The 22,336-nt window shown below is 47.3% G+C and overlaps 1 protein-coding gene across 1 annotated transcript in view; it reads left to right on the forward strand.

The window, feature by feature from the left end:
- The window catches only part of LOC148480702 (solute carrier family 26 member 6-like), a 46,214-nt gene that overhangs the window by 9,442 nt on the left and 14,436 nt on the right, over positions 1-22,336 (forward strand). Inside the window, exons 4-13 of the mRNA XM_088453991.1 lie at positions 2,653-2,819; positions 4,347-4,511; positions 6,267-6,419; positions 6,641-6,723; positions 6,899-7,046; positions 10,424-10,537; positions 11,680-11,757; positions 12,188-12,283; positions 15,529-15,635; positions 19,726-19,795. Coding sequence (XP_088310117.1) covers positions 2,653-2,819; positions 4,347-4,511; positions 6,267-6,419; positions 6,641-6,723; positions 6,899-7,046; positions 10,424-10,537; positions 11,680-11,757; positions 12,188-12,283; positions 15,529-15,635; positions 19,726-19,795 — 1,181 coding nt within the window. The remainder of the gene's footprint in view (positions 1-2,652; positions 2,820-4,346; positions 4,512-6,266; positions 6,420-6,640; positions 6,724-6,898; positions 7,047-10,423; positions 10,538-11,679; positions 11,758-12,187; positions 12,284-15,528; positions 15,636-19,725; positions 19,796-22,336) is intronic.

Consider the following 22,336-nt stretch of genomic DNA (forward strand, 5'->3'; position numbering starts at 1 on the left):
CAAACGATTTTCGGCCGCACTGACTGGTCCGCGCATGCGTATTACGATCCATACACATGCGCAGTTGTGCGAACATCTCTCGGAACGAACGAGCGGCCGCTTACGAGCGGCTCTGAATCAGGCCCTAAGTGCATAGTCATTATATATGTTATTGTACAACCCCACATACTCATTTCTCTACACAGCTCCCCACCCACCATTTATAATGAATAGGAAACCATAGACAGTGCTGCTGCAGGAATGTGCTTAAGTGACCTATATGGATTATGGATGCAGCCCTATGTAATGGGGGGTATTACCTTTAATTTATTGGCTTGTCTATTTCCTCATACAACCTACTTTACTTCTTTTTTTTCTTGTGTCTGTGCTTTTCAGCAGTGTCATACTATGTTGTCTATCTTTGTTTCCCCGGGATATGTCGCATCTCTCTGGATACAAGTGTATCACAATCAGAGGGCGCAGGATTATGTGCTGTATCTGACATAGAAAACAAACAATTTTGAGCCTGATTCATTACGGATCGCAACTGCAATTACGCACATTATCTGACGATTGTTGCATTCTGCGCATGCGCGAACTAGTCACTGCGATCAGGACTGCAATTGCAGAGACTAGGCAGACCCATCGCAGAGTCATTGACAGGAAGTGCCGTTTGAGGGAGGTGACGGGGAATCAGTATGAAATACCGCCAGCCGGTTCGATTTCTGGCAGCGCCTGGCCGACAACAGCAGAGTTCCTGGCAGCAGAAGCCCGACAACGCTGGAAATCCTGATCGTTGCTAAGGTAAGTATAAACTAGCCTAACCTAACCCCCTAACCCTAACCCTTCTTAGGGGTGCCTAACCCTAACCTCCCCTCCAAGTGCCTAACCCTAATCCCCCCTCTAAGTGCCTAACCCTAACCCCCCCCTTCCACGCTGCCTAAATCTAAGTCCCCCGGGGGGGTGCCTAACCCTGTGCCTCCCGGGGGTGCCTTACCCTAACCCTCCCTCCCCGTAGCCTAACCCTAACCCTCCCGGGGGGGTGCCTAACCCTGTCCCCCCCGGGTGCCCTAAACCTAACCCTCCCCCCCAACGGCTGTCCGCTCGCGGCGCCCTGCATCCCTTCGATCGGGATGCCGAGCGCCGGTCTCCCGGCATCGGGGAAATGACCGGCGTATAGATATAGACGCCCGGTCATTTATCCCACGCCGGGATAAAGCAGTCGGGAAGCCAGCTGTCGGGATTCCGGCAGCCGGCTTCCCGATTGTATACCGGTGATGGGGGATGGGGGGGTGTTCTTAGAAACGCAGGCATGCCAGTGCGTTCGAACGCCGTTGCAGGGGCGTGCATAAATTATCCACTGCCTAGCCATATGCAGCTCGAGTGCTCAGTGTGTGCGTTAAGATTAGCAATACCTGAGTAAGGTCAGGGCTTGTGCAAGTGTGCGTGAGGCTGCGATGGTACTCGATGTTACCGATGGTTTCACAGTCTTGTTAAGTATTACGGATGTGTGTAAGGTAAGGTGGGCGTACTTATGTAGTGTTGCAACGGCATAGCGATCGTTTAGCATATCTTCACAGCGAGACTGCGTGCGTAATCACAGCCGCAATCCGAACTGAATAAGGCCCTTTGTCTAACATAAAGACTTCCACATATACCACGATACACTAGGAAGTTAGAAAGATGAATCAATGTAATTAGTAAAAGTTAAAGGAGGGACTGCACAATACAAGCCAATAAATTAAAGTCCTCTGAAGTTTGAAAGCTAAGAGACATTGGAAGAAGTTATGGAGGTACGGAGGTACAGATTTGGCACAAGACTGAACTAGTCTTTTGCCTGGAGCTAGATTGTTACATAACTGGAAAGGCTATTATTCGGTAACTGTGATTAGATTGCATAACATTACATAGACGATACAAGCACCATGTTACCAGGGGATTCCAGCGGTCAGAATGCTGGCACCAGAATCCCGACACCTGTCGGAATCCCGGTGCCAGCATCCCAAAGGTAAGTAGCGGGGTTAGTGGGAGGGTTAGCGTTAGGGGTTAGGGCTAGGCATTAAGGGGGAGGTTAGCTTGAGGCAATGTTGGATGCAGTGGAGCGATGGTTTTAGTATGCGTCACAGTGAGGGTGCGTCCTGATTTTGTACGTACAGAATCGCAGTGCAGATTTGGATGCACGTTATAAGAAGTGTAAGGTGCTTACCTGGGCAGTGATAGGGAGGTATTAGGGGGTTGCTAAAAAGATGTACAGGGATGTTGCGTCTTATGAGAGTGTCGCAGGCATGTTGGGAGAGTGTCGCTGGAAGCGGTGGCGTACAAAGCCGTTGAGCCACTCAGATAGGAAGGAAACTGCATCTGCCATAGGACTAGTGCAAATTTCTATGGTGCGTCCAATGGTGTCGTCTAAAGATGCGCCGAGTGGCAGTTCAGCGTCTACAGACGTTGTCAGTGGGCGTTCTAGTCCTTGCACAATCAGACACACGGATTTACCCCAGGGAAGAGCTTAGTAGCGGCATTAGCATAAAGACACAGGTGCGACTGCGGCAAAAAGACCCCTAGTGCCACCGCTTCCGATTCAGAATCAGCCCCATTATTGGTACTTTATTATAATTTAGACTCTTGCAGCATTTTTTTATTATTACATTCTCTCCTTCTTGCCGTGTGATTCAGGCACATTCGCCGTGGTGTGCGTCATGATTGGCAGTGTGACGGAATCACTGGCGCCCAATGAGAACTTCATGCGAGGGGACAACGTGACGTACATTGACACGGCCGCCAGGGACCTGATGAGAGTAGAGTTGGCCACGGCGCTGGCGTTCCTCGCAGGACTGTTTCAGGTACGCCGCCTCTATGTAACCGTAACTGTTCAACATGTCTGCTAATATAGGGAACCCTTCTTCTCTTGTCTCTATCAGAGCACCAGTAGCAGTCCCACATCACCCACAATACTACAGGACGGAGAGGTGTATAACGGTAGAACACTACAAAGTGACTTTCTCTGAGGGCACAACATGTGTTTTCCTTTATCTTGAAGTTGACTAAGGATCTGGAAAGTGTAATAACTCTGACCTGCACCAGTTAGAGAGAGTGAGCCTGATTCAGAGATGTAGGCGAACCCGATGGCTTGCTTACATCTCCGATGGTTCTGGGTTTGCGCAGATGCAGGACTCACATGTGCAGAATGGGTCCTGTGTGCGCGCTCGCAGACCCCCCGTAGGGGGGTGGCGACCAGAACTGTTCTGGAGGAGTGCCGTGCCCAGGGTCTGGACAGAGACTTCCTGGCCCTGGCTGTCCAGTTCCGACGGCCAGGCTGAGTAAGTTTCAGCTTATGGAGCCTGGCCTAAGTAACAACCATCACAACCAATGGTCGTGATGATTGCGATGGTGATCTGAGGCAGTGTCTATGGATGCAGCACTCGGATGGCAGATGCACGCTCTCCTACAGGCACCTCCTGCTGCATTTGCATTCAGTTGGACGGTATTGTGCAGCCGCTTCCTTGCAGCTGTGCAATACTGTCCATCTCTGTCCATCAGTGTTGTCTTTTTGTCTCCAGTACACTAGGGTGCACTATTTACACTAGGGTGCACTATTTACACTAGGGTGCACTATTTTCCTGGACATACGTGCAATAATGGTATCACAGGGAGAATGACGCCATGCGTCATTGTTATGGAGACACGCACATGTGCGGTTGGCCCTCATGCAGTGCCAGAGTCTGCACTGTGCATGTACTGGCACGTACGGTCAGGGAGCCTGTAGGGACACTACACATGGAACCCCCTCTCAAAAGACGCCCCCTGATGACTACTCTATTGATATAGGGTGGTGGTCACAATAGGTGGCAGACATAATGTGAAAGTGACTGTTAGACCACACGGAGAGTCCTTACCCAGGATGCTGGGTATATTGATAACATCACTGTTACCATCTGGTAAGCAGAACGGCGGTATTGCCAGGGTCGAGGGTGGTATTTTGGGATCTTACCGCAGGAGTTAAGTGCATCCGCACAGTACTGGGACATTCTACACAGTACAGATGGTGCCAGCCGCACATGAGCTGTAGCCCAGTGGTGACATCATCAGGTTGGAGGTCGCACCACCCTCTGACTCTGGGTCCTAGTACCCATCATGTATAGTGGAAAAAAAAGACTGTGCCGGAACAAACGCTTTATGAAATGAATCACAATCTGTAAATCCATTGAGGATCGCTGATGGACAGTTCACTTACTGTAAACTGACTGTTTACAGATGGTAGTTTACTTTAATTAATATTCATGATTTGACTAAACCTAAACTGCCCACGAAAGTGTATCTTATGCTGAGTTATACATTCTCTCTCTCTCTCTCCTGCCTTGTATTTGTAGATTGGTCTCTTTCTGATTCAGTTTGGATGTGTGGTCTCTTATCTCTCCGACCCATTAGTAAGTGGATACACCACGGCGTCGGCTGTCCACGTGTTGGTGTCGCAGCTGAAATACCTTTTTGGAATTAGAATGAGCCAGAAGACCCAGCCACTGTCATTAATATATGTAAGTTATATTGGAAGTCATGTCTGTTAGCAGCGCAGTGCGTAATGAAAACTACATATAAGCACCTTTGTGTCAGGCCTTGAAAGCTAATGAAAATGTAACCAAGACAAGGAAGTAGTCACATTGGCAGAGAGGAGGCTGAAATTATGTGGTCTCGTCATATTAGCCCCGCCCCCTCCATACGCTCAGTATTCCTGGTAATTATCTCCCCATCCTACCCTTCTCACTAGTAAGTGGAGAGGACAAGGGAGATTTACCCACTCTTCCTGGGGTGAGGGAGAGTACCCACAAATTTGTGAATCTCCTGCAACGTCCGGGAGAGTAGGTATTTATGGATACCCTGAAGTCACTTAGCAGCCCTGTACTTAACCAATTAAAAAGAGAGGCTTATTTATTAGTAACATGAATGTACAGCGTACTCACAGTTATGCATGTAACAGACTGTTGGCACAGAGCAAAACTTGAGCGGTGCATACAGACCGGCAGCCGGTGACTGTATGTTGAAAAGGGTGAACAACACTGTGGATGCCGTAAATTGCAGGGTCTCACCGAGCTAAGTGGAATACTTGTCCTTGTTCTACTGCGGCCCTCTAACACAGTGTCATGATGGTGCCGCACATGCGCAGAACTACATATGGCAGCCATCTTGATTAGGGAATGAAGCCTAAAAGAGGAGACAATGGCCCTCATTCAGAGGTGCCCGCAAGAAGCGATCGCTCGTTCTGAATGAGGGCGCTTCTTTGTTTTAGTGCAGGCTTCTGGTCGCTAGCTAAGCTGTGGGTTACCACCCACAGCTTTAGCGACCGACCAGGGTGATGGTCAAGACCATCGCAGCTTGCAACGAGACCCTAAGGTTGGGTCTCGGCAAACGCAAGCCCCAGGGAGCTTCCTGCTCTGATCGAGCAGGAAGCTCCCCACTGACATCAATGCTGATGTCAGTGCGTCTGCCCACAAAACGGCAGGCATTCCGTCAGGAACGCCTCCGTTTGTGTAGCCACCCCCCCGCTCCGCCTAAAAAATGGGGCGAGCTGTCGATCAACATCGACAGCCGCCCCTTTTGTAGTGAGCTCCATTTGCGCACGCGCAGTGCGGCTGCTGCGCGTTTGCAGGGCCTTAACATTGACCCGGTTGCGAGCGCTCAGCGCTTGCGACCGAGCTTGAATGAGACCCAATATGTGGACTGCGAAGTAGAGCTTTCCTGACTTCAACACAAGTAAGACAAGTAACCGTGTACCACATTATTGCACAATAATACTCCTTGGGGGATGATTCAATTGTTTTTTCGTGCCTGATCTCTCGTCTAAAATTATGAAAGATTGGGGTGCGATATTGAATTGTTTTGGGGAGGGGGACATGCCTTTCTGCGTATACCACGCCCAAAAGCACCTCATAAAGTGGCTAAACCCATCTAAAGTCTTGGTCAGAGCGCCGAAGCGCACATTTCTGCTCTATACCTCAGGAGGTGGCGAGCAGAAATGTTGGCTCCGGCGGCTCTCGAGGCCCAAATGGAGCAAGAATTTAATTGCTCCATCGGCGCCTATTACTGAGAGCTACCGGCGAAAAGTAAATTCCCCCCCTATAGTCATATATGATGTGTTGTGTGATTTTAATTTCTCTTAAGAGATCGTTATGTAACACAATCATTTTAGTGAACTTAACATATCAGGTATAAATGTTGGGTTATAAAACTGAGAGAATCCATAACAAGTATTCTGTACACTGCTGCTTATATTACGCATCTCTCATTGTCTTTAGACCGTAGTAAAACTCTTCTCAAGGATCACACAGACCAACATCGGGACGTTTGTCACCAGCCTCGGTGCTACCGTCATCCTTCTGCTCATGAAATATTTAAATGAGAAGTTTGTAGCCAAGCTCGTTATCCCAATTCCCATCGAGCTGATCATGGTGAGTGTAATATGTATTATTTTATGTTGTAGACAGATGAAGCCGGTTTCTTTTACATATACAGCATTTCCCTGTACAAATTATTCTGCTCCTGACCAATGTGGATCAAAACACCAATGATGACGGCTCTGGAGGAGTTTTTGGTTTTAGTCCATTTAAGTTTGTAAAAAAAATGTCCCCTAGTGATTTTCTGCTCTTAAAAATCCTTTCGATTTCATCAGCTCATCGTCTCCACCGGAATATCCTATGGCGTTGGATTGTATGACAAGTTTGGTATTGAGAACGTCGGGCACATCCCTGCAGGGTGAGTCCTGGGTAAACAGGGCAGAAACAGTCTATAGAGTTTTGCTATGTTAAGTGTTATTTGTGCTATGGTGGGATCAAATTAGAACTCTCCTCGTTTTCTGTTTAATTCATATCTCCTTGAGATGTTGTGTACTTTATACAAGTTTAATTCCTTTACCTGCCCTGTCCTTCAGCTTAACGGTTCCAAGGGTGCCCGACTTCAGCCTGTTTGGAGACCTTGTGGGAAACGCATTCGCTATTGCTGTGGTGGGATACGGCATAACCATTTCATTGGGAAAAGTATTCGCCACTAAGCATGGTTATAAAGTGGACAACAACCAGGTACTTTACCGCTCCTGCTGTGCTGTTCTTTTGGGGGCTGAATGCTGTACAATTCCTACCCACTGTGGTACTAAGGGGGTCATTCAGACCCGGTCGTTAGCGCCGATGCGCTCGGACCGGGTTGATGGCCCCCCACAGAGCATGCGCACGACGGCGCCGGCGCCGTCGTGCGCATCATGAGACCCGCTACGACCGACAGTGCCAGTCGTAGCGGGTCTCGATCCAAAGGGGGCGAGCTGTCGATGTTGCCGGGGGGGTGGCAGCCCAAACGGAGGCGCTCCCATGGGAACACCTACCGTTTGGGGGCAGCCCCACTGACATCACTAGTGATGTCAATGGAGAGCTTCCGGCTCAGACAGAGCCAGAAGCTCTCCGGGGCTTACGACAAGGGAGACCCTACCCTAGGGTCTCGTCGTAAGCGCCGATGGTCACGATGGTGTCTGACCATCGCGACCATCACCAGAGCGGTCGTTAGAGCCTAACGACCACAACAGAGGCGGGCGGTCAGGATGCAAGCGGCCGTCCAGTTTCTGAGCGACCGCTTGCATCCTCCGACCGCCTCTGAATGAGGCCCTAAGTGCTCACACTACTGAAAGGTTTGAGTGCATTTTAGCAGGAGAAATTGCAAAAGGGTCAATTTGTTTGGGACATTCCTCCATTTACCAAGTACCTACCTGTGTAAGTGCCTATAAACTCCCCATGGCCTAATGAGCGTTCCCTTCTAACAGTGCAGGGTAAACCATCAACCATAATCATAGTGAAATAAAGACACAGAGACTTGTATAAGGGGAAATGAAGGGCAGCTTTATATATTTTTTAACTAATTAAACTATTTAATATATAACTGAACTAACTAATAGAAGAAGAAAGAAAGACAGACAAAGTATGGTGGCGCAGAAAGAATGGCCCCACAATGCAATATCACTAACTGCATACTCACACCCACCTTCTAAATGGGAGGTGAGGAGCCAGCCCATTACCACGCCCAAGGTATCCACCTCCCACCTCAATGACACGACTTGAGGCCCACCTGGTTAGGTGGTTGCCGCTGACCCCAGTAGGGTAGAATCAGCCTAAGCCATATACTGGAAGGGAGAGCACCTCAAGCTCCAAAGACAGATGGCGACTGCTACCATTCTTTCCCGCAACAAGAAAAGCCGACACCAAACAGCCTAATGAATAAGGGAGGGAGGGCGGGAAACAGCCAACCATTTACATTTCTATGAAACGGCTGCCAAGCAGCAACTCTGAAATAGCACTGAAAAACCCACCCCCTGCCAATCCTATAGGCTAACCAAACCTAACCCCGCCCCCTGCCCAATCCTATAGGCTAACCAAACCTAACCCCACCCCACAACACTACCTCACTAAGGGGTCTATTTACTAAGCAGTGTTAGGAGACAGAGTGAAAAGTGATAAGGTGCCAGCCAATCAGCTCCCTACTGTCATTTTTCAAACACAGCCTGTGAGATGGCAGTTAGAAACTGATTGGCTGGTACCTTATCACTTTCCACTCTGTCTCCTAACACTGCTTAGTAAATAAAACCCCTAAACAACTAGCCTCTTCTTTTCCAGAGGCCAACACCCACAAGCCCGGGTGTTTGCTTACCTCCCTGCATATGAAATGCACTCCGTCCTACTGTTTGTGCAACAACCCTGGCACACCCACTTTGACTTCAAAGTAACCATGGCAACGAAGGAGAAAGGAAAGAATGGTGAGAGGACCTAGGGCTTGATTCAGACCCACTCGCGAGCGGCTGTCCGCTCGCAAGTGGGTCGATGGTATGCACTGCGCATGCGCACGACGGAGGGAGCTCCTCGTGCGCATGCGCGAGACGCGACGAGCGAAGGACTTTCCTTTGCTCGTTGTGTCTGATCAAAGGGGGCGTGCTGTCGATGTTGATTGACAGCACGCCCTCTTTGGTGGGCGTGCCGGGGGCGTGCCTCCCAGACGGAGGCGTTCCCAAGGGAACGCCTACCGTCAGAAGCCGGCCCCACTGACATCACTAGTGATGTCAGTGGGAGTGATTTTGGCTCTGATAGAGCCAAAAAGCACTCCTGGCCTTGCGGTTGAGAAACTCAACCGCAGGCTTCTGCTCGCAGTGGCGATGGTCGCGATGGTCAAGACCCACAGCTATACGAGCGTCCAGGAGGACGCTCCATATTTATGGAGGTGGGCCCTGATTCAGAGCGAGCGCTCTGGTCAGAGCGTCCGGCTCTAAATCAGGGCCCTAGATAGTACATTGAAATTGCACAGGATTAGCAGTAGGTGCTGGAGGTGTCATATTCATTATACACCTCTCATAGACAGGTTTAGTATAAAAGGCTGGAATTAACACCCAGCACCGATCGGTCTTCTGTTCTCTGATAATGATGGAGTGCAGATGGGACCCCAATGGTTTGCAGCGCAGGAGGTGATAATACTATTTAATATGGGTTATCCCAAGATGTACAACCATAATTTAATTCCTGCTTGTTATATGTCCAAATTTGTATGTGAAAAAGATAGGAGTTGGCTGTTTTCACAAACTATAAAACAGTATCTATAAGCTGGCCGCACACTGCACGATAATTGTGCAAACCAGCAGACTACTGTCCCCATTCAGAGCTGGGCGCTGTAGTACAGCCTTCTGCGTATTTGTACGCGGCTGTGTTAAAATAAGCAAAAGCAATGGGAGGAGTCTTGTGTAAAAAGTCGCCCACTGCCAGCTTTTGTGATTTTATGCTGCGTGAACATCGGACATCTGAGTAACTACTAAATTCACGCTGCCGGGGCCAGTGAAGCTTTGTCCAAGGACGCAGCCCCTGATTTTGGCACATCCAGAAAACAGGGCTGACACGCCCCTTTTCTGCAACTCTGCCTGTCAACGACAGCAGTATGTCAATCATGCTATGACTTTAAGGGGCCCTGCGAGCGACATTGCAGGACCATATCTGCACATGCGGCTCGTGGGCCTGCGCAGATCTAAAAACATCGGCAGCGTGAATTCTCCGGCCATCCTGAGTATCCCGAGGGTTAGTGAGATGACCAATGTTCACGCAAATGATCCGACGCGGTGTCCTCGAATCAGAGAAGCCGGCAAGAGGCGTCGACATACACAAGACGCCATCCTGCCCCATTAGCATATTATCGCACAGCTGCAGCGTACAAGGTGGCAGCGGCTGAGTGATATGCCTCCATCGCTGAATTAGGGCCCCCTGTCGGCTACATGTGTATGGCAGCTTTACTCTGCTCCCCAAATTACCTTATCAACAACTAGTCATGTTTGAGGGATTATCTCTGTGTGATCATTATTGAAGCAGACTGTACATGAACGACTTTATAATGCTTCTTAGGCCACTGGTAGACAGTATGATAATAGTGTGTTCTCTTACAGGAGCTCATAGCCATTGGGATCAGTAATCTTGTGGGAAGCTTTTTCCAATGCTTCGCCATTAGCGCCTCTGTGTCCCGGTCTTTAGTTCAAGAAAGCACTGGAGGAAACAGCCAGGTGCGTCATCTACCTGATCCGCAAAGTAAAGATTGCAGAAAATTAACATGACATGAAATGCTACTTGTAATAAAGTTGTGTGATCTAAAGCTGGGTACACACTACAATGACGGATGAGTCAGCAGAACTGAGCATTTAAATTTGCCCGCCCAGTTGAGATGTCAGTGTCGATTGTCACTGCAGCTAGTCTATGGGCAGTCGACGGTTTGCACACATGCTGATGCACAGATATATCTTTCAGATATACCGGCATCAGATGTGCTGCAGGCAGTGGCGTAAATTCATCCCAGATGCCCGGAGGCAAGTTATAATTTGGTGCCCCCCCGTCACAGCTGCTGACACTGTAATGTAGCAATTTGCATGTAGACAGGCTATAGATAGACGAAGGCAGCAGCTGATAGTCTGACATGGAGCTCTCAACTAGTGTATGGTGGCTTCTCAGGTGCCGGGAAGGGTTGCCATGTATTGGGCGGCCGTGACGGTACACTCCGGGTACATAGTGACAGCCCTAAGTGGGTTGAATATGTTATGGACAATGGAGGAGGTGCCCATTCAGAGCTGGAGCCCGGCGGCAGGTGCCTCCATTGTCTCCCATAGTTCTGCCCCAGACATATCAGGTGTACACACCCTCCGATCCGCTACCGATGTATCGTTCGTCAATCAAATGAACATTATATCTACCAGTGTGTACCCAGCATAAAACATTTTGTTTCATTTGAGTGCAATGCTGAAATGTTAAAAAAAAAAAACCTCCTTCATACATTCTTAAATTTCCCCTATGAACAAGGGATGCAGCCATTTTGTGTGTTAAATCCGTGAGGATGGCAAACTTCCTATGAAGAATGACAGGCTGCACAAAATGGCTGCCCCTACACTCTCTAGATGCCAAGGACCCTATTATGCATCCAGTCATTTTTTTTTTTATTCAAATACATGTATCTTCAGAATGGCTCTTGTTAGAGGTAATTGTGTTTATTGATCAGTGGATCGTACCTCAGTGGTGCTGGCTCTCTGGTAATCGCCAAATCTACCATTAAGATGAGCCGCTGAAAGCTAACATAATTATAAGTGATTCAAGATTCCACTGGTGATTCTATGAATAACATCTTCATTTCTCATTTTCTTACAATACATAAATGCAGCTAGCCAGTGCCATCGCATCATTTGTGATCTTGGTCATCATCCTTCGGGCAGGGGAACTCTTCCAAGACCTACCAAAGGTAAATACGATGGATCCCGCTATTAAGAGGCAAAAAACGTATTGAGACAATGCTATCGTTACCATTTTAATCATAATCTGATGCCTGTGGTCTTTGCGGATTTTCATTGTTAGAACCACTGCACAGGAATGCTCCATGAATAGGCGCAGTGGTGCTAATCGTGCATTATAATAACATGTACAGAAGAAACGCGGAGACCACAGGAACCAGTGACACCTCGGTTATGGTGCATGTACAGGCTAATACATGCTTGTAACGTAAATTAAATAAACCACACTGCAAATAGGGTTTAGCTCAATAGAAATCTTTATTACATTCAGTTTTCTATTAATTGTACATTTGATTAATTAATTCATGTGTAAAATAACTCAACTACACCATGAAGCCCCCAAATATGGCAAATTATGTTTTCCTTTTTTTTATATCCTAGGCTATATTAGCTGCTATCATTGTAGTCAATTTAAAGGGGATGTTTAAACAATTCTCCGAAGTTGGGGTCCTGTGGAAAACCAATAAAATAGATCTGGTAAGAATTGATTATTGTGAGATAACTTCTTGTAATACAAAATATTTTTGTTGATCTTTCTGATGGAGTATATTGTCAGTAGAGGCCATTAATCGGTGCGGTTGTAGAGGCCCATTTTTTAGCCCCATTTATTCCTAGTGGTGTGAGAATATGGATGTAAAATACTTGAATCCAACAAGAGATGGAATCAGCAATGAGCCAGAGCAGAGCATTGTAACCTGTACCCACACAAACTGGCCGTACACGTTACAACACTAAATTAGGGATGGTCTTTGGAATGGGAGGCATCGAAAAGTTCCAGTATTGCTGCATGCCTAACGATGGCATGTAACCATCATTTCCAAGCCATTTGGTGGTTCCAGCCATCGATGGTACACTCCTGCGATTTCAGCTTGCACAAAAGATGGGTTTGCCACTGACCTGTGGTGTACGCAGCAGGAATTAGATCACCAAACATCACATTGGAACAGAGTGATGGTGGCTATCATCGTCGGCATTAAAAATCAAAGGCATGATTCAGATTTGGACACAGCGGCTGTGTGCATATATGCTAATGCAGGCATATGAAGGAAAAAGACGCCTCCAGCCAGTATCTCAGATCCCATGCCTGCATCCAGAGATGCAGGATCGGATCAACATCGCTACCATCAATCATGATGTTTGCAGGATTGCCCATCGGAGTAAGCCTATGATTGGCCACCTCATCGGCGCTCCCAAGTCTGATAAATCTGTGACGGAAGATGCAGACACTTGCTTCGGCACTCCTAGAAAACAGGGACAATACACACCCAGAATGCACAACCCCCTCCCCCAAATGGACATAGCCTGTCGATCAGGCTGCAGCTTAGGGGTTGCTGCGAGCAATCTCTGCACATGCGCAAAATGGGTCCGGCACATTCGCAGTCCTCCAGCTACCAGAGATGAACTAAACCATCGGGTTTGCGTACATCTCGAAATCAGACCCCAAATTCGAAAACCTTCACCATCGGGCTGAAAACATCGATAACCGATGATCATCCGTACCCTACACTTCGGCTCCTGGATTCATGCCCAATTTATCCTAGGACGTAGCTGAGTGTAGTTTCTGGAAGACATCCAATAGGGGCCTGGCAATGTCAGTGAGCATTTCTGGGTGGTAACAAGGGGGTGACTAGCCAGACGTGGGCGTGTCGCGGTCAGCGACTGAGTCTTTTGCTGCAGTTGCACTGATTTCAGCGGCCATGCTCAGATGGACATTCTGCTCCTCCATAGGGCTGGTGCAAGGTTCGATGGTGCAACCAATGTGCGGCCAAAGGTGCATCTTAATGCGCACAGTGGCGGATGAGCGCCACAGCCAATGGGCGTCTCGGTACGGATCCCTTTGGTTGCTGCATTAGCATAGAGGTGCAGTCGCAGCTTCAATAGCAGCCACCTCTGAATCTTGAAACTGAATTGGTTCATTGGGCCTGATTCAGAGTTGTAGGCATCCCCGATGGTATGCGTCCAACCCCGATGGCGGGTGATCCGCGCACGCGCAGTATCTGCACTGCGCATAGGCCGATCAGTGTCTGTGAGATCGCTCTCAGTACCTCTCTAAGCTGCAGTATGATTGACATCTTGCAGCCCCTTGGAGATGGGGAAGGGGCAGAGACACGGAGCGCCACAGAAAATGGGCGTGTCAGCCCCGTTTACTGGCCGTGGCGAGGCCAGTGTCTGCGTCAGTAATCTGACAATGCATCTAATGTAGTAGTTCCTTTGGTCTGGGTCAATCGTGACCCAAAAGTACGTTGTACCACCACTGCGTTACACAACCAAGAGGGTTAAAATGACCAAAGTACAGTACAGTTGCGGTGTTACAACTGGGGACTGAATGACACCAATAAGTAACCCTCACAGACCCACATTTCTATACATACCCAAAACTTACAGAAAAAAAAAAATTCTCAGGACAGTAAAGTCCCTATATGTTCCGTTATGTTGCCTATTGACCAACACGCAGAACACGATTAAGATACTGTTTTGCGGCCCATCCTCTTTCCGTTTGGCAAAAATAAACTCACACACACCTAGAATAATGCAGGGCCCTCTGTGCCCACAAGGCCCTAGGTCTGACACTGTGTGGCGACATGCGATAGATCTGTCACGTGGGAGTGTCATGGTGATGGGAGTCTCCCGGGCGTGTAGCTAAAGGGCTGTGAGATTCTGAGTCGTGCGTACGGAAAAGCCTGCTTCTGACAGAACTCTTGCCCCTAGCATAGGGCTGGTGCATGTGCCGATACTAATGATGTTAGGACAGTTGGTGTAGAATCAGTGGGCGGCCAGTGTTCCCACTTGAAGATGTACAGATTCTCACATTAGCTGTATAGAATGAGCATAAGGTAGTGAATTAGGCTTATACAGCTTCACACAAAAACAGTGACATTTGCATCCAGTTCAGAATCAGGCCCAGTGTTGGGAATCTGTCTGAGGCTGGGACAACTCATTTTTACATTTTGAAACCTTTGAGGCCCGACCAGCCCATTCTTATCACAGCTACATGTCCAGATAACTCTAGAGTTGACAGACTGTGCATCCAGGCAGTGGATAGAACTGGTTCCATTTTCTTTGCTATGTACCGTTCAATGTCAAGAGTCATGGTCTTGCACACTATTAGTTGCGGGTTGGGTATGAAATACCGGCAGTCGGGATGCCAGCTGTCAAAATACAGACAGTGGCATCCCGATGCTCCATATCCTGACAGGGGTTTGTAACTATGCTAACCTTCCCCCCTTCTGCCTCTAGCCCTAACCCTCCTTTCTCGCACCCTAACCCTCCCTATCCTGCACCCTATCCCTCCCTGTTAGTGCCTGAACCTAACCCTCCCCCCTCAGTGCCTAAACCTAACCCCCACTGTCCGTAGCCTAACCCTAACCTCCCTTCCCCAGAGCCTAACCCTAACACCCACCCGCATGGTGCCTAATCCTAACCCCCTCCCCCCCCCACAGCTAACACCTAATCCGGCCCCGCTATACTTACATTCGGGATGCTGGCTGTAGGGATTCCGGCATCGGTACCCAAACTGGCATCGGGATTTAGGCTTCTATGTTTGGTCAAGGGTCGGGATTCCGACGCTGGGATTTCAACAGCCAGCATCCCGTCCGTCGGCGACGTAACTACATCCCAACAGTGTCCTGTGCTTTGTGCATGTACTTAGTGAGTCGTGTATGTGTACAGAATAATTTACATGATAATTTACCGTTACATTTACCGTTTACCGTTACTTACAGATAATCTGGATAGTGACTTTTGCCGCAACTATTCTGTTAAACATGGACTTCGGCCTGGTGGTCTCGGTGGCATTTTCCTTACTGACCATCATCTTTAGGACCCAGCTGTGAGTAGGCCGCAGTACCATTATATAATAGGCACAACGCTGTGCAACTACGAGGACGCTTGTGATTTCTTTTCAATCACGTATATATACTTTGCTGAGAGAAACTAGAATTACGAAGACAGAGACAGGGGATGGGCAGTGGCGTCTCAAGGGGTGGTGCGGTCCGCACCCGGGTGTCACCCGCCGAGGGGTGACACCAAGGTACAGACTCCCCCTCGCTGACAGGAGCCAGGTGCTGCACTGTAGCATTAAGTGCAGCACTCGGCTCCTGCCACTGAGGGAGCCGGCCAGCACTCCACACGGGTACCTCCTGCACACCCTAAGTAATACACATGGGGGTTTGGGCGATGAGACCACGCCCCTGTCCGTGGTCACGCCCCCTGTCCACGCCTACTTTCTGGCAGTGCGCGGCAGTGCCGCACGCACAGCGTCCTTCCCCACACCAGGTGACACCGCGGGGAGGGACGCCACTAGGGACGAATAGCTGCATTCCAAAAGAAATAGTATATTTCATAATTCAACCAGGGGATTAGAAGCTACTGCAAAGTATAATAACACAAGGCAGTAGGTGGAGAGCTTTCACACAAGACACAGAGCACCAAGATCAACTCTAATATACCTACTCTATTTAATTCGTCCTAATGACAGCCAGACTGGCCATCTGGCAAATGCAAGAAGGGCCGATGGCTGGCATCCTGAGATGGAATGTGCAGCGAGGCCACACCCCCATGACTCGTGGAACACCCCCGTGACTCGTGGCACACCCTTGTGATGCATGGCCATGCTCCTTTTTCCATGCACCAGAGTCCGTTCCTGGTCCTTATAAAGAAGTTCAAACTTTTAATTAGTTTATCTATCAATGTATTAAATAATGTTTTGTTACCTAATTTCTATTACATTCACTACTAACCTTGGGCTATAAAGGGCGCAATGCAGGATTTAGCACTCAAACTGTTACAACTCGTTTGCAAAGTTGGTCCTCCCCTATATAACCCCTCTTTGCGAGCGCTCCTTAGTTTTTCTGAGTGCCTTGGTAGGATAGGTACACTACAGAGGGATGCTAACGCATCCTGAATCTTTTTTTGGTACTTGTGTACTTTACGGACTCATTGCAGAGAGAACCCAAGTGTCATACACTCATTATTATTATCAATCATGGTAATGTCTAAATCCCCTTCACGGAGTGTCCAGCGTCATTTCCAGTGTCCAGTGTCATTCCCTACCATCCAAGTGGGTATAGAGGGGGAATATAACCTTGTGGCGAGCGCAGCGAGCCCGCGAGCGCACAACTTTCTACTTTACAACTTTTGGTACTTGTGTCCGTAAAGTACACAAGTACCATTTAAAACACTCATTGGGTTCTCTCTGCAATTAGTCCGTAAAGTACACAAGTACCCATTTTTTTTTTTTCTTTTCCAATTGACAAAGCTTTACTGTGTAACATTCCCTCACGATTTGAGCCATTGCTCAGACTGATTTTTTGTTACTGAGGTCCTCTTAATCCCTTAGGGGGGCCACAAGCAAATCGGCCACAGTCGGATTAGGCGAAGTTTGGGGGCTTCGAGTTGTGTTCCAAGATAATGGCTCTTTGAGTTCATTCACAAATCTTCCAGGAGGTGGTGGTATAGAGCTCTGGCCGGGCGGATTCCCTGACCACACTTATTAAATGTCACAGAGCATGGTGGTTTGTCTCCCAAGCAGTTGACTCTGGTTAATGTTTTTATCTGGCACAGCTTTGCTGAGTGTACACTCCCCTAGGGACAGCTTTGGGGCATCCCCAAGGTTAGTAGTGTCCCCCGAACAGGATGTAGGAGAAAATAGGATTTGTTACTTACCGTGAAATCCTTTTCTCCTAATCCATTTGGGGAACATTACCACCCAACCCAACTCTATGGTTATCATAAATGTTAAGGCCCAGTTCTTTATTTTAGTCCTATCCTGAGGGCTCTGTTAGAAAAAAAAGAAGGTGTTATTGTGATCAGGGGGTTATACAGGAAAGCTACATTACAAAGAGGAGTTGTAGCAGTTTTAGTAACTAATCTTACATTGTACCATCTTTGCCCCAAAGTTAGTGGTGTCCCCCAAATTGCGCTAGATGGTAGTACAGAAATCCTATTTTTTTGCTCAATTATTAATACTCTATTCACAAGAGAAAAGATATGCACAGCCGATGCTGGGGGTATTGCGAGCAACACACGGTCTGGCTGAGGTAAATTTAATGCTGAGCCCCAATAGCAGCACATGGAGGCCATTGGTGGCCATCTCTAATTGTTTATTACTTTTTTTCCCCTTTGATCTCTGGTTTAAAATTAATATTTCCTCTCATTTGAAAGAAAAGATTCACTGGTTTTAACACATTAGAAATTGAATACATTTACTAATTTAACAGAACAATAATATTAAGGTATGTAGTCAGGAAGCCGGCGGTCGTAATGCCGACCGCCGGCTTCCCGACAGGGAAATCCCGGCATGGGACTAATGATAGGCGTCTAAATCCCGACACCTATCATTAGCCCCACACTGAAATCCCGACGCACAGCATACAGATCGTAGGTAAGCCAGGCATCGGGAGCCGATAGTCGCATGGGGGGTTAGGTTTAGGGTCTCCCGGGAGGACTTAGGGTTAGGCACCCCTCCGGGAGGGTAAGGGTTAGGCTCAGGGGGAGGGGGGTTAGGGTCCAACACCCCCCGGGGTAGGTTAGGCACCTCCCCGGGAGGGTTATGTTAAGGGTGTGGGGAGGGGGGTTAGGTTTAGACACCCCTAGGGGGAGGTTAGGGTTAGGCACTAGGGGGGGAGGTTAGAGTTAGGCACCTCTAAGGAAGGATTAGGGTTAGGGGTGGAGAGGGTTAGGGATAGCCTTTATACTTACCCTGTCGGGATCTCCATATGCCGGCCTTCTAGCATCGGTCTATCATCCGCCGGGCTGACATCCAGCAGTATAACATACCGATTCCATTATTAAATGCAAAACCAGGAGTGTTTCGCATTTAATATTGTTGCCCTTTTAAATGCTGCGGTCAGAACAGCAAAGAAGAAGCGGCTTTGAAAAGCCGCTAATAAATATACCCCGTGGTCTTTTATTATACTGGGACGCTACGTGGACATAGAGGTGAGCAACGTTACAACAACATTTTGTCCATTTTGCAAAGATCCTGGGATACAGTCTTTGAGGTTTGCCTTAAAGTTCCACAAATCGCCATTCTGGAGCTGCATTTGTTCATTTGCATTTCCCCTTGCGCACAGTACATGAATAGAGCTGGGATAATGATGGACGATTCATTTTGCTTTGTGGTCTGGTTGGGTTTAAAACAATAAATAAAACATATTCAGTTTCTTTGTGAAACGTGATTGGGCCAGATTCTGAGAGGGACGCAGATACGGCGGTGGTGTCTTATGCCAATGCCGCCTCCAATTTGTAAAGCACTGAGATGCTCAGTTGTAGACAGTGCATTTCCGTCCAGACGCACCTTCGCTATTTGCACTAGCAGCTCCAGTTTCTCCAGTGTGAGCGTCTGTGCGTCTTTGAAAAATTCTCAGACCGTGCGTCCGATTTTGTGTTGCAACTGAGGGCCTGATTCAGCCTGATTCAGACCCGGTCACTCTGACAGAGCACTCGCTCTGAATCAGGGCCGGGTTTTTTTTTTTTTAGAATGGCCTCCTGCGTCAAGACCATCACGACCATCGGGCTTGCGACAAGACCCTTGTGGTAGGGTCTCGTGGCCGCAAACCCCAGAGAGATTTCGGCTCTAACAGAGCCGGAAACTCTCCACTGACATCACTCGTGAGCTGTCACTCAAAATTGACAGCTCGCCCCCTTTGTTGCGAGACCCGGAGCGACGGAGTGCCCGTCGCTAGCCAGGTCTCGCGCATGCGCACAACGAAGCCGGCTCCGTCGTGTGCAAGCGCTGTGGGCCACCATCGACTCGGTTGCGAACGCTCAGCGCTTGCGACCGGGTCTGAATCAGGCCCTCTGTGCGCAGATTCTCAGCATGCATAAAACCGCCTGTGTGCGGCATCGATTCTGCGTTCGACTCAGGCCCGAGTGTCTGATGTGCACAGAATAAATAGGTGACTATTTTGTCATTTCAGATCCAATTACTCAATCCTGGGTCGAGTTTATGACATGGGTGTGTACAGGGACGTGTCAAACTGTCAGCAGGTAGGAAATCTTAAAATATATTAATCATTAAATGTCTATTTCTTTTTCTTTTTTTTTTAAAATAAATAATTTTTGCATTAAAAAAAACAAGCAAACAAAAAGTGTCAACACTATTTACAAATTAAAAATAGTGGATTGGGTTCATTTACCGCTTTGCTGTCACAGCGCCATTGCTTGCAGATGTGTGCGCACAAACTGGCTTGCCCAGATCTCATCTTTTGTTTCCACTTAGGGAAAAAAAATAAAGATAAAATTTATTTTTAAAAAATGTAAATGTATTTAATATCTTTATGCATTAAGCAATACTTTCCTGAGATAGCATAATACTAAAAATAATATAAATATTACAGTAGTTAAATGGACTTCTCCATGTAAAGGAAGCAGTTTTGTCGCAGGAGGTAACACAATCATGTTTATGACGCAATGGAAAAAAATTGTCCTTTGTCTTAATATGGCAGCAAAAGGTGATTCATCTACCAAATTCTGCACCTAAAATAATTATATTTTTATTATTGTGAGTTTATATTGATAACAGCGGCAAGGTTTAGTTAGAAGTCCTAACAATAGCCTAAAGCTGGCCACACATCTAAAGATTATCTGTTCAACCAGCCAACTAGTTGATTGGTTGGAATGAAAATCTGGTAAGGTATGAAAGCAAATGACAATCAGCAATTTGCTCCCAAACGCCGGAAAATGGACAAAAACTGTTGTTTGAACAAATTGTTTAGATCAAACATTTAACAAACTTGTCTGACGGCCATTTTCATCTGTTTTCTGGCATTTAGTAGCAAATTGCTGATCATCATTTACTCCCATATGTTACCAGATTTTCATTCCAACCGATCAACTAGTTGGATGGTTGGACAGAAAATCTTTACGTGTATGCAGCATTAGATTTCTCCCACCTTTATAGGATTATTTCACTTTACGAGCCCCCACCATCTCTGCTGGGGGGACTGTTCTACTGACCTATCACCCCTTCTGTACATAATTCCTTTCCTTTTACAATTCAATCTCCCTTCAATTTAATAACCAGAAAGGATAATAATCCAGGCGCCACCAGAGATATAAAAACAACCTATCCTCTGCTGATAATCAAAGCTGCATACCTACAAGAGGCTTTGCCAAACTTCAACCAGCAAAACGTGTAAAACTGCCCATCCACTAGGCGATGCGGGAGACGATGGCACGATTACGACGCCATCGTCTCCCGCGGGGTGAACTGCATACACTGAACGTTCAGACGTTCAGTGTATGCAGATCAATCATCCCCGAACACGGCGGCCGTCAGGTTAACCTTCATGTTCGGGGGAGGATTGATGTTAAAAACGACCAGCGGGCGGGCGCATCGCTGGTCGTTTTTAACCTTTTACTGCCCGATTTGCAGGCGATTACCAAGCGATGGAGTGATAACGACCGTCGTTATCGCTCCATCGCTAGGTTTAATCGCCTAGTGGATGGGCAACATAAGAAAACCAAATAGTAGGTGGCACTTATCACTCACAACAGTGGATCATATTTCAATATTTTATTAATACAAAACAAATATATTTTGTTAAAAAATAACCAACATTTATAAAACTCCCAGGAGTGGGGTTATAGATACACAAATATGAAAACGAATGTTATGTAAGAAAAAAGAGCACATACATTTAATAAAACCAACACATATAAGTTAGCTAATGGCAGCATCAAAGTAGTTAAATCATTCAATGCAAATAGGATCTCATTGTCCCACTTTCATGCATCAATGTTTGTTATAGTTGCAGATTGGTAACTTTATGTCACTTATAAGTAGCAAAATATGTAGCGAAATGTTGTGGCTTTAGTTCATTCACAGCCAGGTGCCGGGAATCCCAGCTCTCCACAATACTCCAATAATAAAATGTTAATAATAGGGTAGGAGTGTATTCATATGTTTCAACTTGTTTCAACTTGAGATAATAATAAACAGTGAACCATCCGGGATCCAAGCTCTCCACAGTACTCACAGTGTTGATGTGAGCCAGGATTTTGCTCAGAAAGCAGGTGTACAACACGACTCTCCTCTCCACGGAACTCACCGACCCTGCAAGTAGAAGACCCCGCAAGGCTGAGCGGTATTACGTGGGGTGCTGGTAAATGCAGTTGGGTTTCACAGGGGAGCTCTGGCATAGATCCCGTATCCTCGACGCGTTTCCCTCGCACCAGGCGGCTTTTTCAAGAGATGGAAGAAGCATTCCGGACGGCTCACTGTTTATTATTATTATTATCTCAAGTTGAAACATATGAATACACGCCTATTATTAACATTTTATTATTGGAGTATTGTGGAGAGCAGAGATTCCCGGCACCTGGATGTGAATGAACTAAGGGGCATATGTATCAAAGCTTTATGTGAGATATATATCACCAACCAATCAGCTTCTAACTTACATTTTGCAGGCTGTGTTTAAGAAATGATAGTTTGGAGCTGATTGGTTGGTGATATATATTTCACAATTTTATCTCACATCAAGCTTTGATACATACGCCCCTAAAGCCGCAACATTTCGTTACATA

The sequence above is a fragment of the Taudactylus pleione genome, unplaced genomic scaffold (assembly GCF_031769625.1).
Source record: "Taudactylus pleione unplaced genomic scaffold, aTauple2 ptg000607l, whole genome shotgun sequence".
Lineage (NCBI taxonomy): Eukaryota > Metazoa > Chordata > Amphibia > Anura > Myobatrachidae > Taudactylus > Taudactylus pleione.